The 26,191-nt window shown below is 37.6% G+C and overlaps 1 protein-coding gene across 11 annotated transcripts in view; it reads right to left on the bottom strand.

Annotated features, from left to right (window-relative positions):
• The window catches only part of TBC1D4 (TBC1 domain family member 4), a 212,323-nt gene that overhangs the window by 4,094 nt on the left and 182,038 nt on the right, over positions 1 to 26,191 (bottom strand). For 9 of the 11 annotated variants that reach the window (XM_015121187.3, XM_015121186.3, XM_077973567.1 and 6 more), the window contains 8 exons: positions 25,023 to 25,183; positions 22,256 to 22,465; positions 18,663 to 18,821; positions 14,596 to 14,754; positions 11,675 to 11,919; positions 6,590 to 6,749; positions 3,852 to 4,021; positions 697 to 873 (listed from right to left, as the gene is read on the bottom strand). In XM_015121187.3, coding sequence (XP_014976673.3) covers positions 697 to 873; positions 3,852 to 4,021; positions 6,590 to 6,749; positions 11,675 to 11,919; positions 14,596 to 14,754; positions 18,663 to 18,821; positions 22,256 to 22,465; positions 25,023 to 25,183 — 1,441 coding nt within the window. 11 annotated transcript variants of the gene reach the window in all.

A 26,191-nucleotide genomic window follows, 5' to 3' on the forward strand; every position in this document is an offset into this window, starting at 1 on the left:
TCTAGACAACTCTCATCATCCACAATAGATTTTCACAAGTGACTGCTAGCAGGCCTCCTTACCTTCTCTCCCATCTCAATCTGTCCTCATCAAGGTTCCCAGATTGATCTTTCTACAGCATGGCCCCAAAACTTTGAGAGATTTCCCTCTCGACAGGATTACAGTCAGGTTCTTTGGCTTGACACTGAAAGTCACTTACAATTCCGCCTCTATCATATTTACCCTAACTCTCCCCAACATCTATCTGAAATTGACATCAGCCTAACTCTGCTGCTCTGCCATGTCCTCCTTATTGATGCCACCCTCCTACCCAGCCTGACTTAAAGACCTTCCTCACTCATTTCTTCCACCAACCCTCCAGATTCCAGCTCAAGCCCAGGTGCTTCACAACTTCATCAATTTCCTACATTCAATTCTTCCTTCCTTGAACTTAACCAAATATCTGTAACATGCAACAGGTATTTAAGCAGATTCCACTTTGAACTGCCATTTAGCTATTTTGTGAGGGTGCATTTTTTCCAAGTAATGTTAAATTTAACATGTCATTTGTAGCCCCAGAGCATTTGGACAGTCTGATACATGGGCTCTTGCTTAGCAATGGTTCATTCCACACACATATCCCTTCCATTCCTGAGGTAGTTCTGTGCGTGCAGGAGGCATTAAAGTACTTCTTTGCTCAAATCTTTATTTCTTTACCTGTAATTTTTCTAGGAGGTCCATGTTTTGTCTTTTCAGTTGGCTATTGGCCCTCTCCAGCTTCTCCAAAGGTTCACTATCCTCACAGGCATATGAAGATTCCTGAAGCTCATCCTGTAGCACATGATATTCCACCTCATAGGCATGCAACTGCTTAGAAATATCCATCTCAAAAACCTGCCATGAAAGTATCATGGGTTAGGCTAGCCTTTGGTATGTATAACAAGATACAGCTTGTGTATCTTGGTATGTTTCATGTATATTTCCAAATACTTATTAATGAAGAACATTAAAGCATAAAAAAGGAAAAAAAGTGTAACTGTCAATACAAGAATAAATTAGATATAGCTTACACTGTCAGCATAAAAACAGACAGCTCTTTCTGTGAAAGAAGAAATTTTTTCTTTAAAAATAGAACAGATAGATTATTTCTATGCAATTGAAACATTCTCGGGAAGCCAAGTCACTAGAATAAATTAATGTCCAAGTGTATTTTGCAGCCAAGATATTCATAATGTAGTATACTATATAAACAACATTAGTTATTGAGTAATTATTATGTTAGAGATAATCTCTGCTGATTAGTAAGCAAAATTGCATAGGGTATTACTGTAATAAAGCAACCAAAAGCATTTCTAATTTATTTGCCAATGGAGCAGAAAGATCTTAAAAAAATTTTTCATCCATTTGCTATTCCCTGTAAGCCTCTTAAAGAGTCATTTACATATTGTACCACACAGAGAATCCTCAAAATTGCACACTGTGACCACTGTCCAGGGCTGTAAGGCTTAATTAGGGCTGCTACTGCTCTCCCATATCAACACTAAATAGGAAGGTCGTTTGCTTTGAAGCTAGAGGACAGTTACTCCAAACTTCCTAGGGGGAAGGAGAGACTACAGCTGCTATTCAAGCAATGGTCTCTATACTAACATTGAGAAGAGAAAAGAAACCACAAAAAATCTGACTTACTCTACTACTTACTACTAGAGAGACTCAAACATTCAAATTTTAATAAGAGAACTTCTAGACTAACTGGTTATCCTCAAATAACCATCATCTTTTCCTTACTTAGTGGGTATGGATACAATAGATTATTACACAACCATTAAAATGATAATATGGATTTATAGTTACTGGAAAAAATCTAATACTCTATATATTTTTAATTATAAATCAGGTTCCACAATAGTATATATAGTATGATTTCATTTATGTATAACTTTATACATTTTTATATGTATATATAAGCAAAGAAACATGTAATAGAAAGTTTCAAAGGTTATCTCTAGATGTTGAGATTTATAGTTACTTTTGTTTCCTTCTTTGTGATTTTCTGCATTATTTGCATTTTTTTCCAGTGTCCATAAATAAAGTTCATCAAAGTCTCCTTTAATATTAGCATTTCATTCCACAGTAATCAAACTCTAATTGTTAGAAAATTCTCCCAATATCAAGTTCAAATTTACCTGCCTATAAATTCTACCCATTAATCCTAATAGTAATCTGTAAAGCCAGGCAATTTCCTCATCAATTTTAGAAGGGAGGTGATATCTGATTTCAAATCTCTAAAAGCATAATATCTGATTCCAGTCAAGAAAGATATTTCTGAAAAATTAATAAACCAGTAACTATACAAATAAAAGCTATACTTTTCAGCTTACAGAGCATTTTAACAAATACAAACTGTTTATAGATATTTGTGATTTAGATTCCATGTAATGGAAATAAAATTTTATATGTATTAATATAATAAGAGTTCATATTACAGTATGAATTACAGGGTACAAAATACTTTCACATATTGGTTATATTTGCTCCTAAAATAATACAAAACTATAATAGAATCTACTTTTGTTATTCCTATTTTGTAGAGGAAGAGGTTGAGACTCAGAGAGGTTGTAACTTGCCCATAGGCACACAGCTAGTAAATGGCTGGGCACCAGAACAAGGTTCCAAACTCCCTTTCTCTAAACCCTATCGTCTTTCTGCCATCAAAAGTGCCTTCAGCAAAGTGGTAAACTTTATCAATGCTCATAAAGCTTAACTGTCAAATCTATCAATCTGCTCTTAAGCTTGTCCACTGCATCTGAACAGCAGCAATATATAGCTACCACTCACCTGGTTCCTATGAAGAGTCAAGGACTACACGTACGGTGTGCAGATTACTCTCAATTTGCTTCTCTGATCCATTCTCTGCCCTCATCCATTCTATTGTACCCTGGCAGGCAGACAATTCCCCACACTTACTTTCTGGCTGGCTTCTGGTTCAGTTTGGCAAACAGAAGATGCCAGCACAAGATGAAGAGGGGCAGGAGAAAAGGGTTGGGTATTTCTTCCCTGATCCGTCTCTACCTAGTTCAACAAGACCATAACAACCAGCACAGAACCCTCCTCCACAGTTCCAGCTCTCCCCGGACCTAGTAACACTATTACATCCTCCACTTAGCCCCTCTGCAGCAGAGGTTTGAACAGTTTCCCTATGTTACTAGTTCCTGGGCACCTGGACATCTGTGTTGGATTCCCTTAGGCCTACCCACACCTTTATAGACAGTTCCTTCATTTGAATCATTGGAGGGAGAATGTTTCCTGGAAGGACAAAGACTGATACACCAAGTCTCCTCATGTAAGCTTCATAAAACCTCTCAGATCAGTATTATCCCATTCTAGAACTTGTCCAGTACTGTACCATTCTGGACAACTAGGGTTTGGACGATTAGGCTGATGTGTGCAAGCCAAACAACCAATTAAAGAGCTAGAAGTAGATGCAAACCCAATACCTTCTAATTCCAAAGCCTGTACTCTTGCCACATGTCCTCTTTATGTATTTTACAAAATAATTAACAAGATAACAAAGGCAAGACGATCTGATTTTACTCTCAGGCCTTCCTGACTCTGTCAGTTCTATCTTCAGTTTTAGCATTGGTTTAAATTGAAAGGATTCCTGAAAAACTCATTACGTAGCACTAAACCACATTTTCTGTGCATAGCCAGATAGACAATGTCACAATGTAGAAATTTCACAACAGTCCCCTTTCTAAATAAAATGTATCTGATGAAAATACCTGTCAAGCAAAGCTACATTTGTATGCTAAACCATTTAATATATATTCAGTAGAGAAAACTGCTCTATAATACTATTAGCATTTAAATCATACCTGGGTAATAATTTTTTCCATTTCAGAGGTATTCATATCAGGTAGCGTGCTTTTAAGAAACTCAACAATATTTTCAAAGCTCTCACATTCCATTATAAGTGTCTCTTGGCTGCTCAGTAGGCTGAGTGCAACCTTAAATATAACTTCAGTTCCCTGAAGAAAAATAATATCTAAAAGAAGAGATACAATTTTCATGATCAAAATTATGCATCCACTCTTGTAAAAAGCATGCTATTTCTGCTAAAGGTTTTTATTTACTTGTTTTACATGTTTTGCAAAAGAAAACTGGTCAAAAGCATCCAGCTTTTTTTAAAAAGTAATATAACTAAACAAATAAGCAGATGTTTTAATATTCCTCTTAAGAATCTCAGATAAAGCCAGGGTAAAAAGGACAAAGTGTATATCTCTGTCCATGAACTATTTTTAATTTTTAATGCCAAATTTAATGGAGACTAGGTAAACCTCAAGGACAGTTATTCAACTGATAGATTTTTCTTCACAACAGGAATACAAAAACAAATTAACATAACCAATGAGTACTATTCAAACTCTCATTACCATAATAAAAAGTAAATGAACCAGCTATGTAATTAAATCTATGCCACACCAGGAAATTTAAAAAAAAAAAAAAACACCTTAAAAGAAAAATTAAAACAAATGGCAAACATACAACCTCAATCCGGAGAGAAATATAAGAGCTACCCTAACTCTAAGCCCTGCTTCCCTACAAATACAAACAGGCAATAATTTTGAAAAGTATCGAGTACTAGGCCAGGCGTGTTGGCTCACATCTGTAATCCCAACACTTTGGAAGGCTGAGGTGGGTGGATGGCTTGAGGCTAGCAGTTGGAGACCTGCCTGGTCAACACGGTGAAATCCTGTCTCTACAAAAAATACAACAGTTAGCTGAGTGTGGTGGCACATGCCTGTAGTCTTAGCTACTTGGGAGGCTGGGGCAGGAGAATCGCTTGGACCCAGGAGGCAGAGGTTGCAGTGAACTGATATTGTGCCCTGTACTCCAGCCTGGGCAATAGAGCAAGACTCAGTCTCAGAAAAATAAAAAAAGAAAGAAAGAAATCAAGTACTTAGTACTTTTGTATGAAAGTTTCTCTCAATCTATGTCATTCTTTAATGAATAATATACAACAGAGAGTCTTTAATGAAGATGGAACCATAGAATCATTATTTCAAACATAGTTCTTCTTGCTCATGCATCTATTTCCTGCCAGCTCTATTCTTTTATAAATTCAAAGAAGAGAGTTAACAGCTGTTGTATAGCCAACAGCATCATTTGTATTCTCATAACGAAAAACTGATACTGATGACATTTGTTTCTTGAACTCTTGACATCAAGCTTCCAAGGGTAAGTCAAAGAGAGGTGCCCTGAAACATCATTTTGATATGATAGATTATTCTCTGGGAAGAAAAACATATATAAACAAAAGGATTTACCGAAGACCCATTAATAGGAACCCAAGCTCCAGAGAAAATGTCACTGTAGAAAAGCAATAGTGTATATTCAATAAACAAGAGAAATCTGATGAACATTTGATTCAGCGCATTTTACCTTTACTCTTTTGTTGCATTTTATAAATTGTAGTAACACTAATGCAGTGTTTAACTTTTAAACCACCACAGTCCTCAATAAGAAATATATCATATGTTGTAATCTGGTACATATACATATTACACATATATCCTCAAAACAAATTTCTCCAAACAACATATTTCCTTACTATTTGTAATATTCCCTAATATCTTCACTGCATGCTCTTTCATTTTCTCAAACACTGACAATGACCTACAACTGCGCCAGTACAATTTGACCAACAGCTCCAATTTAACAGAAGTGCAGCTGTGAGTGAATACTGACTGCTTTGCCCATGTCTGCTAAATAGATGATCAGAACATAAAAATTAAGGGAGTCCTTTTTAAGGTAACTGAGGTCCTACACATCATTAGAACAAACCTCTGATGAAGAGTTGGTGGTTGTTGTTGTTTTAATTTTTGCTTTTCAAATAACAGACTTAGACAAGTATAAAGACTTGTGAATAGATATAAGGGCCTCCAAAGGGGACATAAACCATATTATACTCTCTTTTTACTCCCAGTGGCAAACACTGTGATTAGAGCAAGGCAGTTACTCAGTAACTTGCCCTGGGCTCTACTGACTGTACTTAGTGTTTTCCCTGAGCCATTAGTCTTACAGACTGTCCCACCATAACTGCATTGGCGTGAAAGAAGAGTCACATGAGCAATGAAACAGGAAGTAAAGTTATTCTGTTAACAACAAAAAGTCAGATTAAGAAATGCCATTAGAAACAACATTGATACAAGTTAAGAACATGTTTCTCTGTGTTCTGAATGCAAGATGAAGAAGACAATGGGGGTAGAAAGATGTATATAAAAATCTGGAAAATTATACAGAGTCTGTCCCTAGTCCAGATTTTAGGAGTATACGCTCTGATTTTTAGGTACAAATGAAAATAAGAGCTCCATTACAGCTTACTCAAATACAGAAGCCCAATTCCTCTTTCCCTTTTAATTTCAATTTTATATAAGACAAATATGGTTTTACGTTACTGTCAGAATAGAGCCAGGCACATTTATTAAATTCCATTAGCAATTTGCTATTCTGTGTAACACGTGATAAAACAATAGGGGCATTATATGGCTAGAAGTAGAAGTATAGTCCTTGGAATAAATAATACTGTTTCATTTAATTACAGGCATCTTACCAAAAACTCTGGCTACAAATCCTAATGAAAATTGAGAGGCAAACAATGTGAGGAACCAGGGGGCAGCATAAAGACTGGGGCTGATTTCATTTTCTTCAAGGTGATTGTAGAGATCTCTGTGATAGTCATGAAGGAGCCTGGACAGCTGGTACATTTGAATCTAAAGTTAATTTGGAGAAGAAAAAATAAAATATTATGCATGTATCTGCATGTGCATCAAATACACTGATTTTAATTTTATTCTAATATTTAACAACAAATTCACATATATAAGTATAAGCAGTATTACTTCATTTTTGTGATTTTAAAGTTGATACTAAAATCCAAGTTCACTTAACTGAAGCCATAAAGCAAGTTACTGAAAGTCTATCTAAGAAGACTGAGCAAGTTTCTCTATCACGTGTGTTTGAGTACCACACATATATATAGAAATGGAATTTTTTCTTCTGTAGGGAGGCATTGCTTTTGGAATTTAATGAGAACTGTCCTGGCTCACGAACCTCATAGAAGATCCCTCCTAATTTCGGACTAATTCCAGAAAAGTCTCCATTCTAAAGAATCTACCATGTTCAGTGCAGAAGCTTACTTCTATTTACTGTGACCAGCATGTGATTTATGAGAGAGTTCTGGCTCTCCAGACAATCTGCACTGCTAGGATAGAATTAAAGCTTAGAATGTTACAGGGCCAGAAGCTTGAGATTTCTTTCTTTTTTTTTTTTTTTTTTTTTTTTTTTTTTTTTTTTTTTTTGAGACGGAGTCTCGCTGTGTCGCCCGGGCTGGAGTGCAGTGGCCGGATCTCAGCTCACTGCAAGCTCCGCCTCCGGGGTTTACGCCATTCTCCTGCCTCAGCCTCCCGAGTAGCTGGGACTACAGGTGCCCGCCATCTCGCCCGGCTAGTTTTTTGTATTTTTTAGTAGAGACGGGGTTTCACCATGTTAGCCAGGATGGTCTCGATCTCCTGACCTCGTGATCCACCCGTCTCGGCCTCCCAAAGTGCTGGGATTACAGGCTTGAGCCACCGAGCCCGGCCGAGATTTATTTCTAATATTCAAGTCATTCCAGCAGCATATTTTTCATGACAAACGGGATTAAGGCAAAAAGTGCAGTTGTTTCTGAATGTTTCTAGAACTAAAAGAAAAAATTATTTCATTTGGCTACTGAGTTGGTTACTGGTATTTCAGAAAACATCATAAAAACAGCACACAGAAACTTTTAAACTCATATCTGTGATACTACAGATAAAAGCAGGAGTAAGTAACAAAGAAATTCGGGAATTGTGTTTTAATTTAAACTTTTATCCACACAGTTAACAGATAAGTGGTGGTTCCCTGATCAGTTATATTGGCTTGATATTTTGGGGTAAAAATGTATAAAATGTTTTATTAAATCTAGTAGAACTTCTTTCACTGAAAGAAATTATTAAAACATCACTCTTATGACAATGCATAAAAATAACCAATTATGTTGTGAATTCAACAATTATTTCTAGAGTACAGAACTAAAAATCAACGGACTCCTTTGGAAAAAAATCAAAAACTATGCATAAATACAAAAAATTGTTCCATCCTTCTCTACAACAAATATCTTTGGAAATTCAGTTTCCACACAAACTGTAAATAAAAGGGAATTAAAGAGCCAGAGGCAGTCATAGCTATAAAATAAGAAGCTTAGCTGGAGTCAAACAGAAAGTCTTTTTCTAAATGAGATTATCTCAAAAAGTCATGTTGAAAAAAAAAAACATACATTTCCTTTAGACCATTTGCATCATAGAAACCAGAAATTTTGAGCACCTATCAACAAAAGAATTAGTATTTTGGTAAGCACAAAAATCAAAAAAGTCTAATTAGCAGCATAAAAAGAAAGCACATCATCAAAAGCTCACTGTTCTCATTCACTTGTGATTATAAAAAGAAGCAATACTTCAACATTTAATATTTTTAAGAGAATCTTATTTCCCACCTACCCCATCGTACATTCTCAACTGGGGGTCAAGAGAGTTTCTTCCATCAAGGGATATGTGGGCAAATAAGAACACGATTCAGGCTTCCTTCAAAGAAAGCTTTAATGACAAAATTCTATTTGCTAAGAACAAATAATTCTTCAGTTCCACCTTACAGATACCAAGGCAAACCTTCAGATTAAAGAGGTGAACTGGAGAAGGAAAGATGCAGAGAGAGAGATAAGGCTAGGAGAGAGAGGACGAAAAAAAGTGGAGACCAAAAACTTCAGAGGAAAAGATATGATGCCTTTATGCTTAACACAGAAAGCAGCAGAAACTAACGTGATGAGATACAGGTATTTAAAGTTGAAAAAGACCTCAACCCCCACATTTTACAGATAAGGTAACTGAAGCCTGGAGCACCCAAGTCACCAAGAGAGAAGCAAGAAATCAGAAATCCTGTGGAGTGAGTTCAAACCCACTGCAAGAGGTATTCAAGCACACTTCTAAACGTCCTATTGGCTAGACCCAAAACAGTACCTCCTGCTCTAGAAAGTGAGAAAGTGTGATATTCCACTTTCAAATGCAAAAGGATCTATTCTCCCAGAATAAGGTCCCCAATACTGTGACCTACAGCAATGCTGTCACCAAAGATTTTTAAATGTCTGCATTTTCAAAATTATAGACATAAAATATTTCTTGGTACTTATAGGGCATATTAAATGAATGTATAAATCCAATTTACATGAATTTTTGTAAAGTGAAATTGATGAAGAATTTGTAAATTGAAATATCATTGTATTTTTAAACTGATAGCTATATCTTTTTATCTGTGGATCCAGATCAAACACTACTCACAGGTACTTCCCTGTATCTTTGAAATTCTAATAATAGCTTCCCAAGCTGTTGTTTCTGAAAATCAGAATTATTGAATTCCTTACAAGAGCATCTGATTCCTATCTGATATTAAGATACAGGTGGTCAGGCACGGTGGCTCACACCTGTAATCCCAGCACTTTGGGAAGCCAAGGCGGGTGGATCACTTGAGGTCCAGAAATTCGAGACCAGCCTGCCTAACACGGTGAAACTCCATCTCTACTAAAAATACCAAAAAGTTAGCAGGGTGTGGTGGCACATGCCTGTAATCCCAGCTACTCGGGAGGCTGAGGCAGGAGAATCGCTTGAACCCGGGAGGCGGAGATTGCAGTGAGCCGAGATCGCGCCACTGCACTCTAGCCTGGGTGACAGAGTAAGAGTTCATCTCAAAAAAAAAAAAAAAGATAAAAAGATACAGGTAAACTGTTTAGGAATAAAAACTAAAACTTTCCACAGTTGTCATTTGATTTGTTAAACCTATGAATAGTCATCAGTGAGGAATCAAATCATAGGAACTCACACCAGAAAACCTAATGGTTTTCTGGCAAAAAATGGCAAAGCCCTATATCCGCAGCCAAAATTTTACCTTGGGAAAGGAAGAAAAATGGAATACTTCATCTCCATTCACTCTCAAAAAATATCATTTACTATAATGCTCAGAGTAAAAACACAATTCTTTTGTCATAGATTGGCAACTGAGCTATTAAAGGCAAAATCTCATCTCCAGGAACCAGGAAAAATAGTATATTTTAAAAGCATCTTTAAAATACTACTTCTTATCTAAAGCATAGTATTATGATGAACTGGGAGTCATGTATACCTCATTTCAAGGGAGGAAAAACCTGAGAATCCTCTTTAAAGTCTTCTTTTATATTTTTAACTACTGAAAGCTTTAAATTGCCAGGCAGTGCTTGTTTGAGATAAGTATCTATAGACAAAATTTAAACTGCTTATTAGCAACCAATCCACTTAGAGAAGTGATAAACTAGGAAAGAAATGTGTAAACAAGGAGTCTGAGGTAGGCTAAAGACAGCAGTGGCAGTTAATACCCCACTCAAAATACTTGAAAAATCGAATGGTGATTCTTCAGAGCCTGCTAAGAAAAGCAGACTCAGTGGCTCACACCTGTAATCCCAGCATTCTGGGAGGCTGAGGTGGGCGGATCACCTGAGGTCAGGAGTTCAAGACCAGCCTGGCCAACACAGTGAAACTCCATCTCTACTAGAAATACAAAAAAGTTAGCCATGCATGGTGGCACCTGCCTGTAATCCCAGCTACTGGGGAGGCTGAGGCAGGAGAATTGCTTGAACCTGGGAGGCGGAGATTGCAGTGAGCTGAGATCGTGCCACTGCACTCCAGCCTGGGTGACAAAGCAAGACACCATCACACACACACACACACACACACACACACACACACACAGGCAGACTGAAAAGGCACCACTGGCTTTCACACTTTTTCCTCTGTAAAGGCTTATCTTACATGATGATAAAGGAGGGGAGATATGATAAGTTCAAAGAGAACCATAACATGGGCCGGGCGTGGTGGCTCACGCCTGTAATCCCAGCACTTTGGGAGGCCGAGGCGGGCGGATCACAAGGTCAGGAGATCGAGACCACGGTGAAACCCCGTCTCTACTAAAAATACAAAAAATTAGCCGGGCGCGGTTGTGGGTGCCTGTAGTCCCAGCTACTCGGGAGGCTGAGGCAGGAGAATGGCGTGAACCCGGGAGGCGGAGCTTGCAGTGAGCCGAGATCGCGCCACTGCACTCCAGCCTGGGCGACAGAGCGAGACTCCGTCTCAAAAAAAAAAAAAAAAAAAAAAAGAGAACCATAACATGGTATCTGCTATTTGTGCACTCAAAAGTAAAGCGATAAAGACACTTTCAGATTGTAAACAAAAGATCTGTGAGCCTTTTTAATTGAGAAGTTGAGGAAAAGTGAATAAAGATGACTTGATACCTTCTCCATGTAACTCATAGACTTAGGGCATAAAGGATTGGGTCCTCATCACCTACCTTTCTTAAATTACTTATTTACTCACTTTAGGAATTTTATGGAAAAGGTATCCTGCCTATGGGTCTCATACACTTAGAAGTTTACCTAAATAGCAAATCCCACACTAAGTGAACTAAAACATGCCCCAGTGTTCATCCAAGCTCTAAGACAATGGCTCTCCATTTCTTTAAATCTGAACTGTAGTAATTGAGAAGAGGGCCAGGATTTCTGGTAATAGTCTAATACCTTCCTTGGGAAGCACAAGTGCCTCACCTGCAGCGACATCATGTCAGGTCTGTACTGCTTGCGGAAGCCAAGGTCATACATGAGGAATTTCAGCATTTCAAAGGCTTGCTCTTCACTCATGTGCAGAAGCAGGACTCCGGCCACAAAGCTGATTCCCTGACAGTATCCCACTTCTTTGTCCAGCAAAGAATAGGCTTTCAGGAGGTTAAACAGTGACAGTTGCCCTGGCCCAAGCTGTACTGAAAAGTAAGGGTGAGTAGGAAACGTCCTTCCTGCAGACGAAAAGAAGAAAAATAGTTTTTGAAATGTCCTCATGCCTTGGAGACCACAGTGAAATTGCAATTCAGTGACCTCCAAGAATAAACAAACACTCTTTCCCAAACCAGTGAGAGTTGCTTGGAGTCACCATGTAACTAAGAGTCTCTCTCTCTTTCATCCCAAGTCCTGCGAGGCTACCATACCATCTTCACATGTATGATATGGGAGGAAACATTTTATGCTAACCAGTATTTCTTTCTAGCAAAAAAAAAAAAATACAATAAAATAAAAATCCACAAACTGATGACATACCCAGGAGAGATACCAGGAAAACGGAATATAAAATTTATTCTGACTATATAAAGCAAGGCAAATTCTAATTCATATAATGATTACCTTCTAAATGAAACCAGAAGTCTATAAGAGATATTATATTATTTAAAAGAAAATCTTCAGTCTATAAACAGATTTATTTCTGCTTTTCTTATAATATGACACTGGAGGGACTTTTTGGGTTTGTCTGGCTTTACATTCAGACTATCATTCAGAAGAAAACTTCTTTTTCAACTACATTTTGCTCTTTGCTCTTAAAATACCTCCATGAGCCATGCAAACCACTTTCCTTTTTCAATATCTAAAAATATCAAGGAAAATAAAGGGTCAAGTCAAGTCAATTTCAAATAAATACCCCTCTAAAATTTACCTCTAGGTATAAAATTACCACAGAGACACTTGAGCTGGCAATGTGAGTCCTGCATCACTAAAAGGAGAGTTCTATACCCAGAAACAAACCCATCTTCACATCACAGCTGTGTATACTGGTATGGGACTTTCCTAGTGCCACAAAAATGAAGGGAGATGTTAGTGTCCCTGTGAAATGATTACTCCTGTCAGTTAGAACTTCCAAGAGGGCCAGGTTTTAAAATATTTTCTCCCACAAATGCTTAAAAGTGATTTTTTTTCCCCAGGAACCAATAAGATTAATTCTGCAGAGCCAGTAAGAGGAAGATATGAGAAAATAACAATTGCATGCTGAAGAAACACAGATGGCTACAAGTAGAGCCAAATAAGCAATTTTTAAAATTATGGTTTTATTTTCTCCCTTAAATTTTTTGCTAAGGAAAACTATAAATGCACTTTCTATCCATTAACTTGATTCTAGCTCCATTTTTGTCTGACTGTAAGATGATCTCATTCTCTCTCCTTAATAGGACATCATGACTACCCCTGATCGTATCACCAATTTGTGGTCAGAGAACCACAGATTTGCTTGGGAACACAAGGACCGCCTTGTTCAATGCCCCCACTTAGTAGAGAGGATTGACACTCAGAAGCAAGGTAATATGTCTAAGACCACAATTAGTGGCACAATCAGCACAAAAACTCATTTTCAGTTTCTCTGTAAAATCCCCTTTTTAACTCTGCTGGGCTCAAAAAAATAATTAACGGAGCTGAGTCCTTTCCCAACAAGAGCCATTTGTCATCCAAAAGGAACAGAGGTTAAAAACTAGGGTTTGGTTAGTGATTTTTCATATGCCCTAATATAAGATGACACCAAACATAAGGTAATCTTGTATTTTCCCAAATGGGCCCAAATAACATATCTGGCCACCTGACATATATCAACTTTTAGGAGTACAAAAAAAGTGGTCAAATGCCAATGTATAATATTTAATCTAATAATGTAGATATTTTTAAATAATAAAGTATATTAGAGAAAAATTAGACACAATATAATTTTTAAAAATCAAAGCATTTTTATTTCCACAAGTTATTTGAAAATCAGCATTTAACAAGACTACTGGCCGGGCGCCGTGGCTCACGCCTGTAATCCCAGCACTTTGGGAGGCAGAGGCGGGCGGATCACGAAGTCAGGAGATCGAGACCATCCTGGCTAACACGGTGAAACCCCGTCTCTACTAAAAATACAAAAATTAGCCAGGTGTGGTTGCAGACACCTGTAGCCCCAACTACTCAGGAGGCTGAGGTAAGAGAATGGCATGAACCTGGGAGGCGGAGCTTGCAGTGAGCAGAGATAGAGCCACAGCACTCCAGCCTGGTCGACAGAGGGAGACTCCATTTCAAAATAAATAAATAAATAAAAAAGACTGCCTTATGATTTTGTCACTGGAAATTCTCCCCCAGGCCATGAGTACCTACTCCTACCCTATTAGCGCAACTAATGTTTCACTCACCCTATAGGTGTATAGTCATCATTTCCACCAACATAACCATTTATCATGTTGCTTTTAAAAGTGATATATAAAGGATGGTTTTCAGCAATGTGTCCAGGAATACCTAGTACACCTTTGTTAAATGTTTAACCTATTCTAAGCCGTTTCAAAACCAGCACTGATTAAAATACAACTATCTGCCCTAAAAAGTCAGTTGTTCAAAATGCAGTAACTGAGAGCACCCCGTAATATGACCTTTATAATAATTTAAATATAAGATGGCTCCCTTTGCAGAGGCAAAGTTTTCGGGTAAAAACTTCATTTAATACGCAGGCGTTTATTGGATCATCAATCAGGAATATGGCCAACTTGCCCTCAGAAAAGGACAAAGTCAATGGCTCTGCATATGCCAACAGGTGCTCTTTATCAGCCCCAAGAACAAACAAAAACCAAAACAACTCAACAGAAGGATCAGCTATTTACTTTTGCAAATTATAATCCGCATGCCAAACATACCTAAATCCACGAGAATCGCATGCTGCTGAGCAGTGAGCTGCTTCAAAAGTTCCTTATAGGATACGTCAGGAGGCTGTTGTTTATTAGGCAATCTGTGTCTGAGGCGGTACTGTAAAGCCAGGAACTGCCAAATTTCTCCTCGTCGACTTTTGGGAACTCCTACAATCAAGGAGATAAATAACCAAGGCCTTGAGCTCCGGAATGAAGTTGTAGATCCCAGTTGTCCCAGTTGCTTCACTATGTAATTCTGGTAAACAGGCAGCTGTGTGTACTGCACGCCACCCTAAGACCACGCAATATGATTGACAGGAGCATATTTTGACAAGCTTAATCCTATAGCTCCTGATGTCTTGCAAAAGAAAACCCTCACACAACACTTACAATAATGACATTAACAACAACATCACCCATCGCTGACTGGGCATTAATCAAACATTTATTGAGGGTGCCTAGCTACAGAGCACTCAGAAAACAACTCAACTGTAAGGTAGGCAATTACTATTAGGCCCACTTTATAGACAGAAAGCTGAGGCAGAGATGAAGTAATTGCCCCAACTTCACATGGCTAGGAAGTGGCAGTTTAGAATGAGAACTCCAAAAGTCTGGTTTCAGAGGCATGTATTCCCAAAAGTATCCTAAAGTGTATCGCTGCCTATTTTCACTCTTTATTTGGCTTGAGGATAGCAACAAATGCTAATCCTAATTTACAACTCTAAATATTTGTCATCAACAAGTAACTTTATAATAGAGAATCAAATAGTATTCTTATAGGGGCATTAAAAATGAAAGAATAGGCCAGGCATGGTGGCTCGCACCTGTAATCCCAATACTTTGGGAGGCCCAGGCAGGCGGGTCACTTGAGGTAAGGAGTTCGTTACTGGCCTGGCCAACATAGTGAAACCCTGCCTCTACTAAAAATACAAAAATTAGCGAGTGTGGTGGCGTGCACCTGTAATCCCAGCTACTCGCGAGGCTGAGGTAGGAGAATGGCTTGAACCTGGGGGACGGAGGTTGCAGTGAGCTGAGATCGTACCACTGCACTCCAGCCTGGGAGACAGAGTGAGACTCTGTCTAAAAAAAAAAGAAATAATAAAAGTAGTACACAATAAGAAAGTGTAACTGACATGCTCCAGAACAACATTCGGGCTTTGAGAAGAAAATGCTTAGCACATATAATAAAACATTAACTCTATTATGCTTCAACACCAAAATGTATCCCAAGCAGTTCGAGGACACTATGACTATGTTTTTTATGCCAAGGGAAATGAAATAAGCACTGGGAGGGACAGAATTCAACTCCGCACAGTGCAGGCAACTTTATTTCACTCACTAGGAGTTTTCAGTTTGGACAGATTGAATCTGCAATGGGTTCCTTTGCTCCAGCTGGTTAAGGAAAGGCTTAATGGCAGTAATCTCTTCTGAATGAATGCCAGAGTTTGTACAAGCTGAAAGTATTATTGTCCGATAGGTGAAACCGAGGCTCGTTGGCATGATTTATGAGGCCTCTACAATATAGCTCCAAACTACCTTTCTAAGCACCATTACTTCCCAGTCCCTGATGTATACTAGACGCTTGTGGTCATTTTCGCTTCTCCAGTTTTTAGCACCTACTGTTGCCTTTAGGGAATCCCAAGCTCCCTCACTTGATTACCCATTGTACGTCTATTCATCTTTCATGAATGAGCTTGAGTGCCACCTTTTCTGTTGAAGCTCTCCCTAACATCTCCAGATGTAATCAGTCCCTTTTCACATACTATTTGACTCATACTGTAACATTACCTTATTAGATTGCAGTTAGCTCTACATTGAAGTTTTGTCTCTTTTCCCTACTTAAATGGTCCTTGAGAATAGCAAGCATATTTTCATCTCTGTATGATAAAATCCAAGAATATCCCTTGCTGCTTATGCATTTGTTGAAGGAATGAATGACAGCATAGAAAATGTCATTTTTAGAAGGTAACTATCAGCCCACTAAATGAATCACTGATAACATGAGTGGGCAGTTTTATTATCCATCCAATAATAAATGTACAAAAAGCGACATCATTCCAGTCAAACATACATTTATTGAGCATCCAGTATGCAGCAGAGAATAAAGCAAGGCAGTCAGGACGCCTCATCATTGAGTGATGAATAAATCCATTCTCAGGAAAATCATCTCATTCATTCATTCATTCATTCATTCATTCATCCATTCATTCATTCAGTGACAAGTGCAATATACTCTCTTAGGTGCTAGGTGTGCAGTGGTGGGGTAAGAAAAACATTAAACAAATACATACATAATTATTAAACTATAAATTATGATTAAGTATAATTAATCATGAAAAATAATGATAAAGTACAATGAATTGATTTTTTTGGGGGTCAGGGGTGGTGCTCTGAGGAAATGATATTTGAGGGACCTGAGGGATAATAGGATGCTCTGGGCTTAAAGTGCAGGCAGCAGGCACTCCGGGAGAGGACCAGAGGAAAGGGCGGAGGAAAAAGGAGTGAGAAGAGGATGGGGTGGAAAGAAAGGGAGATGGGAAATGAGAATGTAGAGAAGTAAGGAAGAAGGAGAGTAGGGAGGACAGGAACATTCCATGCAAGAAATAGCAAAAGACATATCAGTGCTCAAAGTATAACAGTTCAGTGTCTCCAGAGCATACAATACAAGGTAAGGAGAGATAAAAAATTAGATCAGAAAGGAGGAAGGAGAGCTTATAGAATAACGATATGGTCTGGCTGTGTCCCCACCCAAATCTCATCTTGAATTGTAGCTCCCATAATTCCCACGTGTAGTGAGAAGGACCTGGTGGGACATAATTGAATCATGGGGGCAGTTTCCCCCATACTGTTTTTGTGGTAGTGAGTAAGTCTCATGAAATTTGATGGTTCGTTAAGGAGAAACCCCTTTCACTAGGTTCTCATTTTCTCCCTTGTCTGCCTCCACAAAAGACGTGCCTTTCACCTTCCACCATGATTGTGAGGCCTCCCCAGCCATGTGGAACTGTGAGTCCATTAAACCTCTTTTTCTTTAGAAATTACTCAGTATCGGGTATGTCTTTATCAGCAGAGTAAAAATGGACTAATACAAAGGCCTTGGGCACAGGGCCAAGAAGTTTAAACTGTATCCAATAAGAAATGGGAAGATAAGCACTCCTAAAATATCTTTGAAAATCATTTCAAAAAATCCACATCTCACAGACATTCTGTTAACCATTATTGTGTCTCCCAAATAAAGCATTCAATAAAAATCTTTAGGATTTCCATATCTTTAAGGATAAAGAACACTATATTAAGTTTGTCAACGAAGCAGCTTTCAAAATAACTCTTATCTTAATTTAAACTTAACTGCGGTTCAACAGTCTCACACATTGGCATAGGCTTTTAAAATAACATTCATTATAGAATTTCTTTGGGTATTTTGGAATTTTTATTTTACATCCACAGTTTATGTAGGCTATGGAGATTCTAATTTTAACATATTTAATGTGAGTCACAGAAACTGCAACTAAAAGTTGACTTATTCATTTTATTTTTAAATTTAGAATTCTTAAATATCAGGCATCTTATGTGGCATAGCAGCAATAAAAGAATAAATGCAATATAATGGCTAAATAAAAGCGACTTCTCCAAAATTAGTGAAGAAATGAATGGATGAAAGAAAAGTGGTTGATTACTTAGCCAGAATATAAGTCTCTCTCTATATAAATACATACAGGTATATATACATATTCATGTAAATATACACATATATGTAAATAAATACTTCTGACCAAATGATGAAAATGAGCCAAGTTTGAAAGACTGAATTATTAATAATTTTATGGCAGTGATCAAAGATTTGTATCAATGCATGCCCTTCTTTCTTGGTAAACAACACCACCAAGCTGAAAATAGGTTTGTGCTACCTCCTCACAGACAGTCACTAAACTACAAGAAGAAACAAATTACTTCTTTTTTTTTACTAAGCAAAACACAAGGACAAAATTACATCTGAGCTCCACAAATCAAACAAACAAAAAAAAATCCCGCAGGTTTTTCTTTAAAAAAACAAAAAGTATTGAGATTATCCCAAATACCTTCTTTAAGAAGAGTATGAATATCTTCCATATCACATCTGATTTTAGCTCTGCAGTTTAACAACTTCTTATCCCAAATTATTAAGACCTCTTTCTGACATGCACCAACTTCTTCATAGTCTAATTTAACTTTTCTGGACTGGAGTTCATCTCTGCTTGCTAAGGAAAAAAGAATTTACGTAAGACCAATGTGTTTTTAAAATGTAAAATTTTAAACATTTGATTGTATTTGTAAAACCATACCAAATGACTTTCAGGAATTAACTGGGAGTATATCTTAAAAAGAAAATTTAAAACAAATTGAGGATACATGAAAGAGTCTCAAGCTTTGAATCATTTCATGTGAGAAAAAAATGAGGAATAACTTCCCAAGGAGGTTTTACTCTGTATCTTACATATGGTAACTCTGCTAAGCATAAAAAGTAAACCATGTTGATCATTCTATAATTTTCCATTTTGTTGACAAATGTGATGGATAGCCTAGGAAATGATAGCTCACATCATCTTAAACACCACTGAAGTGTTAATATTTTATATGTGCCATACATGAGCAAAGACTCATGTAATCTTGATTTGAAAAATATATCACCATGATAACATGATACATTTTTATAACTGTTTCCAGAGTTATCCACACTGCCCTTAATAACTAATAAAACTAGCTTATGTGTTCCTGTGTTCTTTATTTTCTCTTTTGTTTGTTTTCGCTTTTGCTTTTTAGAGACAGGGTCTCCCTCGGTACCCCAAGCTGGAATGCCGTGGTGCAATCATAGTTCACTGTAGCCTCAACCTCCTGAGCTCCCATCTCAGCCTCCTGGGTAGCTTGGACTACAGGCATGCGCCACTACACTTGGCTAATTTGACAAACTTTTTTGTAAAGATGGGGTCTCGCTCTGTCACCCAGGCTGGTCTTAAACTCCTGGCCTCAAGCAATCCTCCTACCTCAGCCTCCCAAAGAACTGGGATAACAGGTGTGAGCCACTGTGCCCAGTCCTCCTGTGTTCATTTGTAATGAACTTAAAAAGGAAAATTCCTTTCACTGAAGTTAACACTAATTCTATTTTTTAAATAATAAATAATTCTCTCTAATTTGATGGTCGAACATACATGCCTAGAGCTCATTAAAATAAATGTCTATAAAAGCAACCAGTATCTTGATTTGGTCTTTATCGTGAAAAATTGATTTGAAAAGAGAAGGAAGAGCGGACACAAGAGTATACTTCTTCTCTTCATTAGGATCACGGTGGACAGGAACGTCTCAGAGCAATCTGTATTCACGCATGCTCACAGCGCTTGGCCACCTTACCTCCTGCAACACAAATCTTTGTCATGCATCCCAAGTCCTCGACAGCACAAAAACAACAGCAGAATGAAAGTTACTCTTTACTTAGTGTGTTTGAAACCATTTCAAAAGACTTAAAATATCTTATAACAAACTGTTATTCAAGCAAGGCAGTAAAAATTCTTACTTAAAAGTCCAGACATAACCTAAAGATAAGTCGCAGTACAAAACTATTCCTTCCGGATACCATAGATGGCTTTCTCACATGGTTTAGCTTGGCTGTTTGGCTATTTGCCTTATATTTTTCTGATAACCAAATAATTTTTTTAAAGGTGTGGGTTTATTAGGGCTAAAAACAAATATACTCCTATATATAACTTTACTAATTATTTTCCTCACGCTGGACAAAACTTACTTCCTTAGGGTTTTTCTCTAATCTTCTCTAGATTATTTTTCATTTAAAATAATCATAAGAATCTGCTTATGTACCAGCAGCACACCCTGAGGATAAAATGGTGAATAGGGACAGTTAGTATCTACCCTTAACTGTTTAGAAAAGACTAAAGAACTATCAAGAAATAATTATCCATTGGTTAGAATTTTCATAGTTTAAACTATTTTTTATCTCTGTTATGTAGGCTGAGAAACAGAGAACCGATAAAGGTTTCTGAGAATGTATTCTAAATGTCACCTCCTTTCTTACCCTGTAAAATCAGAGAATATAACTGACCTCAGAATACACATGCAGCCATTTATGTAAAACATTCCATTTCCTTATATTTACATAGCTGAGAAATACTGTGGGGTGCTGGGGAAAGCCCGAGAACCACGATGAATAAACCTGAGTTTTGGTACTTGCTCTGCCAACATGTCACTATTTGACCTTAGGTTAATTCCCTACCTTCCCCGAGCCAGTCACTACTTCTGCTGTAGAATGAAGAATCTAGCTAAGTAACCTCTAAGACTATTTCTATTTCAAATAGTCTATGATTCTGAAACTATCCTTTGATATTTAATATCAGATTTTATTTGTACATACTCCCAAGTGAAATATAGTTTCATGCATTAAATTTTTTGAAGGAATGATGACCATCTTCTTTTTTTCAACCTATTTTCCTGAGTTAGTTCAAGATATAACCACTTGCTTACAATTAAGAATTCAATTTCTTTTGAAACCTGTGAAACCTCAAGTGGGCAGACCATTTATCGCATTGAACTTTTAAAATTATGCTAATGACAATTAATAGCGTTTTTAATTTTAAAGAAAAGAGGATATATTTCCAAAGGATATTTAAAATCCTATGTACTTTTCACTCCGCCAACAGCAATTTTTAAAAATGTGCTCTTGCAAACTACATATTGTTAAAATAAAATACCTGCACTAAAAAAGCTTTAGGAAAGACAACAAAATAAAAGCAAGTGAGAGAAATACCTAAATTATACTTGTGCCAATAATCTTAAAGGTCAAACGGACCACTTAGGTTAAATGTTTCATTTTACAAGTGTGAAAATGAGGCCCCTTCAGGTTAAGTGATTTTCCCAAAAGAATGAAAGGTATACATTTTTTGGATTTCTTGGCATCTCCTTATATGCGGTTCTATCAGTACTGGAGTAAATTACATCATTCTTTCAAAGGCTGAAAAACACATTCCAAAGCATTTGGTAATCATAAACTTAGCAATAAACCACCACAAACAGTACAAAATCTATTATAAATTATTTGATTATAAATATAATAACTTGAATATAATTTTGCTAAATAGAAAATTTACAAAGCATTAACAAAAAATAGGAACAGATTTGGCTTGATAACAGATAATTATAATTAAATAGTTAAATTGAATACAATGTAAGCAGAATTTATTTGAAGTAGGCATATTTCTCCCATTATGAATGTAATTAACCTGAAACTTGAAAATCACATTCAAAGAAAAAATTTGCTTTCTCATATTTAAGGATTTTTTAGAAGTGACACTAAGATAATAAACTTTCAGACACATCAAATACATTGATTCCATATTATCTACATTCTATTTTACCTAAATATATTCTAAGGGTTTTTTATGTCTTAAATCTATTTAAAATACAAACCCATTTAAAACAAAACCAGAAATATCTTAAGCTGACCTTTCCCATGTTACAACCACCTCACAAAATGGAAATCAACAATTATAATCAGCAGATATTCTTCTTAAAGTGTGCATACAGTCCAAAACTGAGTGCAGATGGCATGTATGGGGAGAGAAAGGTAGGTTTAACCTACACTCTTCAATCATATCATCATAGCATTTAGTCTGTTAGAATGGCTAACCTTCAAGTTTCTGGTTTTCTTTTTCCATTCGAAGCAACAAGATTTGTTGGTGTATAGCTTTTCTCCACAAGCTCCTCAGTTCTTTTGATTTCTTTCTTTCTTCAATCTTTTCTGGGTCATCCTCCCCAGACAGGAATATAACCAGCGGTTCCTCCTCCATGGTTGGAGAGAGGGGGGACAGTGGCAGCAGCTCGTTCCTGTCCAATCCATCTGCCAAGAAGAACACAGTGAGAGGCATTCCTTAGCAGTAACCCAGACTACACAAGTTTCTGTAGAATTCACATTCTCATCTGATCTTCTACACTTAAAAATGTCACAAAGCCGCTTTCCCCGTAACTTAGTTTCTGGAGCTAATATTTAAGCGAATTCACTAGACTGAATCCCCCTTCTAGATTTCCCTGTCATGATGAAACAAAAGCATAGGTCATTTCACCACTTCTTCTTTCTACCCAGAGAGCTCTGTAAGATAGGTGCCCCAAAACTAGCTGGCCTTTCCTGAGTCCAACACTTCTGCAATTTACTTACGTATATTCTCTGGCTGTGAGGAACAAGAAAATTAAGTGGCTAGGGATCAGTGATCTCCAAAGGTCTACATCGATCATCAGAATCCATCAGAAGCAGAGCCAGTGAGCAATGCTGGGTCTCTCCTGGCTGAGCACAGTACTCCGTCTGCTCACTCCTCCTGCAACACCTTTTTCTTTTTCTTTTTCAACTTTTATTTTAGGTTCAAGGGGTCCGTGTGCAGGTTTGCTACATGGGTAAATTATGTGACTCTGGGGTACGATGTACAAATGACTTCACCACTCAGGTAGTGAGCACAGTACCTGAGAGGTAGTTTTCAATCCTCATCCTCCCACCCTCTACCCTCAAGGGGGTCCCAGTGTCTAATGTTCCCTTCTTTGTTTCTATGTGTACTCAATGTTTCACTCCCACTTATAAGTGAGAACATGCAGTATTTTGTTTTCTACTCCTGTGTTAATTCTTAGGATAATGGCCTCCAGCTACATCCATGTTGCTCCAAAGGACATGATTTCATTCTTTTTCATGGCTGTGCAGTATTCCATGTGCAACACTACCTTAACAGGTGACTCATTCTCTCCCTTCCTACTGCCAATGATTTTCCTATTAACAACCATAATCACATCTCTTAAAACATTTCAATGGTTGCTTATATCCCAAGAACAAATTGGGACTAACACTTAAGTCCCTTCAGATTCTGGTCTCCACTCAGATTTCTAGTATCATATATCAATCTCCCATTCTTTGCATCCATCATGCTGAATTTCTCATGATCCTCTGATCTGAAAAGTTCACTCGAATGACTCCAGAGCTTCGTCATTCCTTCTCTCTAAAGCACGGTTCTTCCAGCAATGAGTTTAAATAAATATCTCATTGTTCTGTGAAGCTTTTTCTGACCATCTCAGGCAGAGTTAACTTCATCTTTATTAATACCAGTTGTTTCCTTCTATTTTTGTTTTTATTCATTGACCTCTGCCTTTACTCTTATTATTTACTTCCATATGTTTTCCTGTTGTTGTTTTAAAATTTTAATACCTGGCTCAAACTAGCTTTTTGAGTTGAACACTTAGTATAACTAATTTTTGGCCTTCTTGATTTTATGTAAACATATTCATGGCTTTTAACGGCTCCCTAGATCCATTTCAATAGGTAAGACTCTAATCATCGAATTTTCTTCCTACTAGCTTCCAAGAGTAGTTTTCTATTCCCAAACACGTGTCATTCTACTTGTCTTCTAATCCTTGATTTCTTTCTTTTTTTGGCATTGTGGTCAGATAATATTTGTATAAACGATCATGGTTATCTGAATTTCAAAATGATTTACTTAAAAATCTTTGTGGACAGGTACATAGTTACATTTTATGAATGTTCCAAGTGTGCTAAAAATTAGTGAGTTTTCTCTATAGGAGGCAAAGTTCTGTATAATTAGGTCAAGCTTATTTATTTGTGTTACTCAAATACTATTTATGTTTAATTTCTAAAGATGAATATGTTAAAATCTCCCATGGGAGCTATTAATTTAGTGATTTCACTCCAGAATTCTTTTAGGTGTTATTTTCTAGCTCTCAAAATTACATCATTATGTATGTTCTCGTGATTGTTCTATCCTTTTGTTTACTGTTACATGTGCTTTGCCTCTTTGGATGCTTTGGCTTTAATTTAATAAGTCAATTAATCAAAAAGAGCTGCCTGTGCTCTCTTTTGCTTAGTATTTGCCTAGTGTACTGTATACATTCCTTTATTGCTCAATATTTCTACATCAGTTTGTTTTATGTGTGGCTCTTATAAAAGGCTATGTTGCTTTTCTAATAAAAAGATCTTTGGAAGCTGAGGCAAGATGATTGCTTGGGCCCAGGAGTTCAAGGCTACAGTGAGCTATGATTACATTGCTGCAACCCCAGCCTGGGCAACAGAGCAAGGCCTGATCTCTGGGGCAAAAAAAAGGAAAAGAAAAGAAAGAAAAAGGACACATGACTTCTTTCCTAGCACTATCAGAGTTCCCTCTACCTTGTGGAGTAGGCCCAAGTACAGGTTTTTGGAAACTCTCTCACTCATTCATTCATTCAACAATCACGTATTGACTGTCTAATGTTTTCTAATGGTACCTGAAAGACAAACCACTGTGTCACATACAGAAAGTAATTTCTACACGGTCATCACTTAAATCTCTTTATACACAGCATTTGTATTCCATTAGCTAATTTCTGACACTCATAGGGATGAATTCCTTGCGGAGCACCACACAGACCTTGCTGCTGCATTGCTGAGGGTGATTTGTTCATGGGAGAAGCAACCCTGAGGAAAATGCGCTGCCGCCAGGAGATCCGGCGAGGAGTGACAGAGGTTCCTCCCACACTTAGGGACTCATTGCTGCAGGTAGACGAGGTCCTTTTCCTCCCTTCTCCATCACTGTGGAAAGCAAATAAACGTATCACTTGTAAGGAGAGCTGCACATCATGGCACTTCACAACCAACTGGTAGCACAAGCCATTCACAAGTTCCGTCACGGGCAAGCACAAGCCACAGGCAACATGGAGCAATGCGTCACCAGGCACACTAGTCACCCAGGCCACCACATCCTGGGGAAAGAGCAATCTAGGCCACAGCCCAGTCAAGAGAAGCTCCCCTGTTTCTACTCATTCCTTAGCAGCCAACCAGTCCTAGTTCTAATTTGAGGAACAGAAGCACTTATAAGGAGGAATACAGGTTGCTTAAGTCATTAACTCATGCTTTGCTAAGGAAGTAACATGAATAGCTTATTCAAAACAAGGTAAATATTCCGTAAAAGGCTCACAAAGTGCTTTTGTTAGAGCTCTTATAGAACATGTCAATAAAGACTGTTTCTAATTGCCTATGACTGTTAAGATCTGTCTCTGAATTGTCAGCCACCAATAGTTGGATCATGGCAGAAGATAACCTGAATATAGGCAGAACAGTCAACCTTGGGATTATTGTTAGGTGATATACTAAGAAACAACTGGGGTCAAATAAGATTGGACGCCTAAGTTAAAAAATAGATCTTTTTAAATTTTTATTGACTTATTTATTTTGTGAGATAAGGTCTCATTTTTTCACCCAGGCTGGAATGCAGTGGCACAACCACAGCTCATTGCAGCCTCCACCTCCTGGGCTCCAGAGATCCTCCTGCCTCAGCCTCCCGAGTAGCTGGGACTACAGGTGCACACCACCACACCTGGCTATTTGTTTTAAAAAATCGTCATAGAGACAGGGTCCCACTGTGTTGCCCAGTCTGGTCTCCAACTCCTGCGCTCAAGCAATTCTCCTGTCTCAGCTCCAAAAGTGTTGGGATTACAGACATGAGGCACCACACCCAGCCTGTTAAAAAATGTTAACAGATTTCTTTATAGCAGTACTTGTTAGAGACTGTTAATACACTGGCATGCATTGTACCTCTCC

This window comes from Macaca mulatta, chromosome 17 (genome assembly GCF_049350105.2).
Source record: "Macaca mulatta isolate MMU2019108-1 chromosome 17, T2T-MMU8v2.0, whole genome shotgun sequence".
NCBI lineage: Eukaryota > Metazoa > Chordata > Mammalia > Primates > Cercopithecidae > Macaca > Macaca mulatta.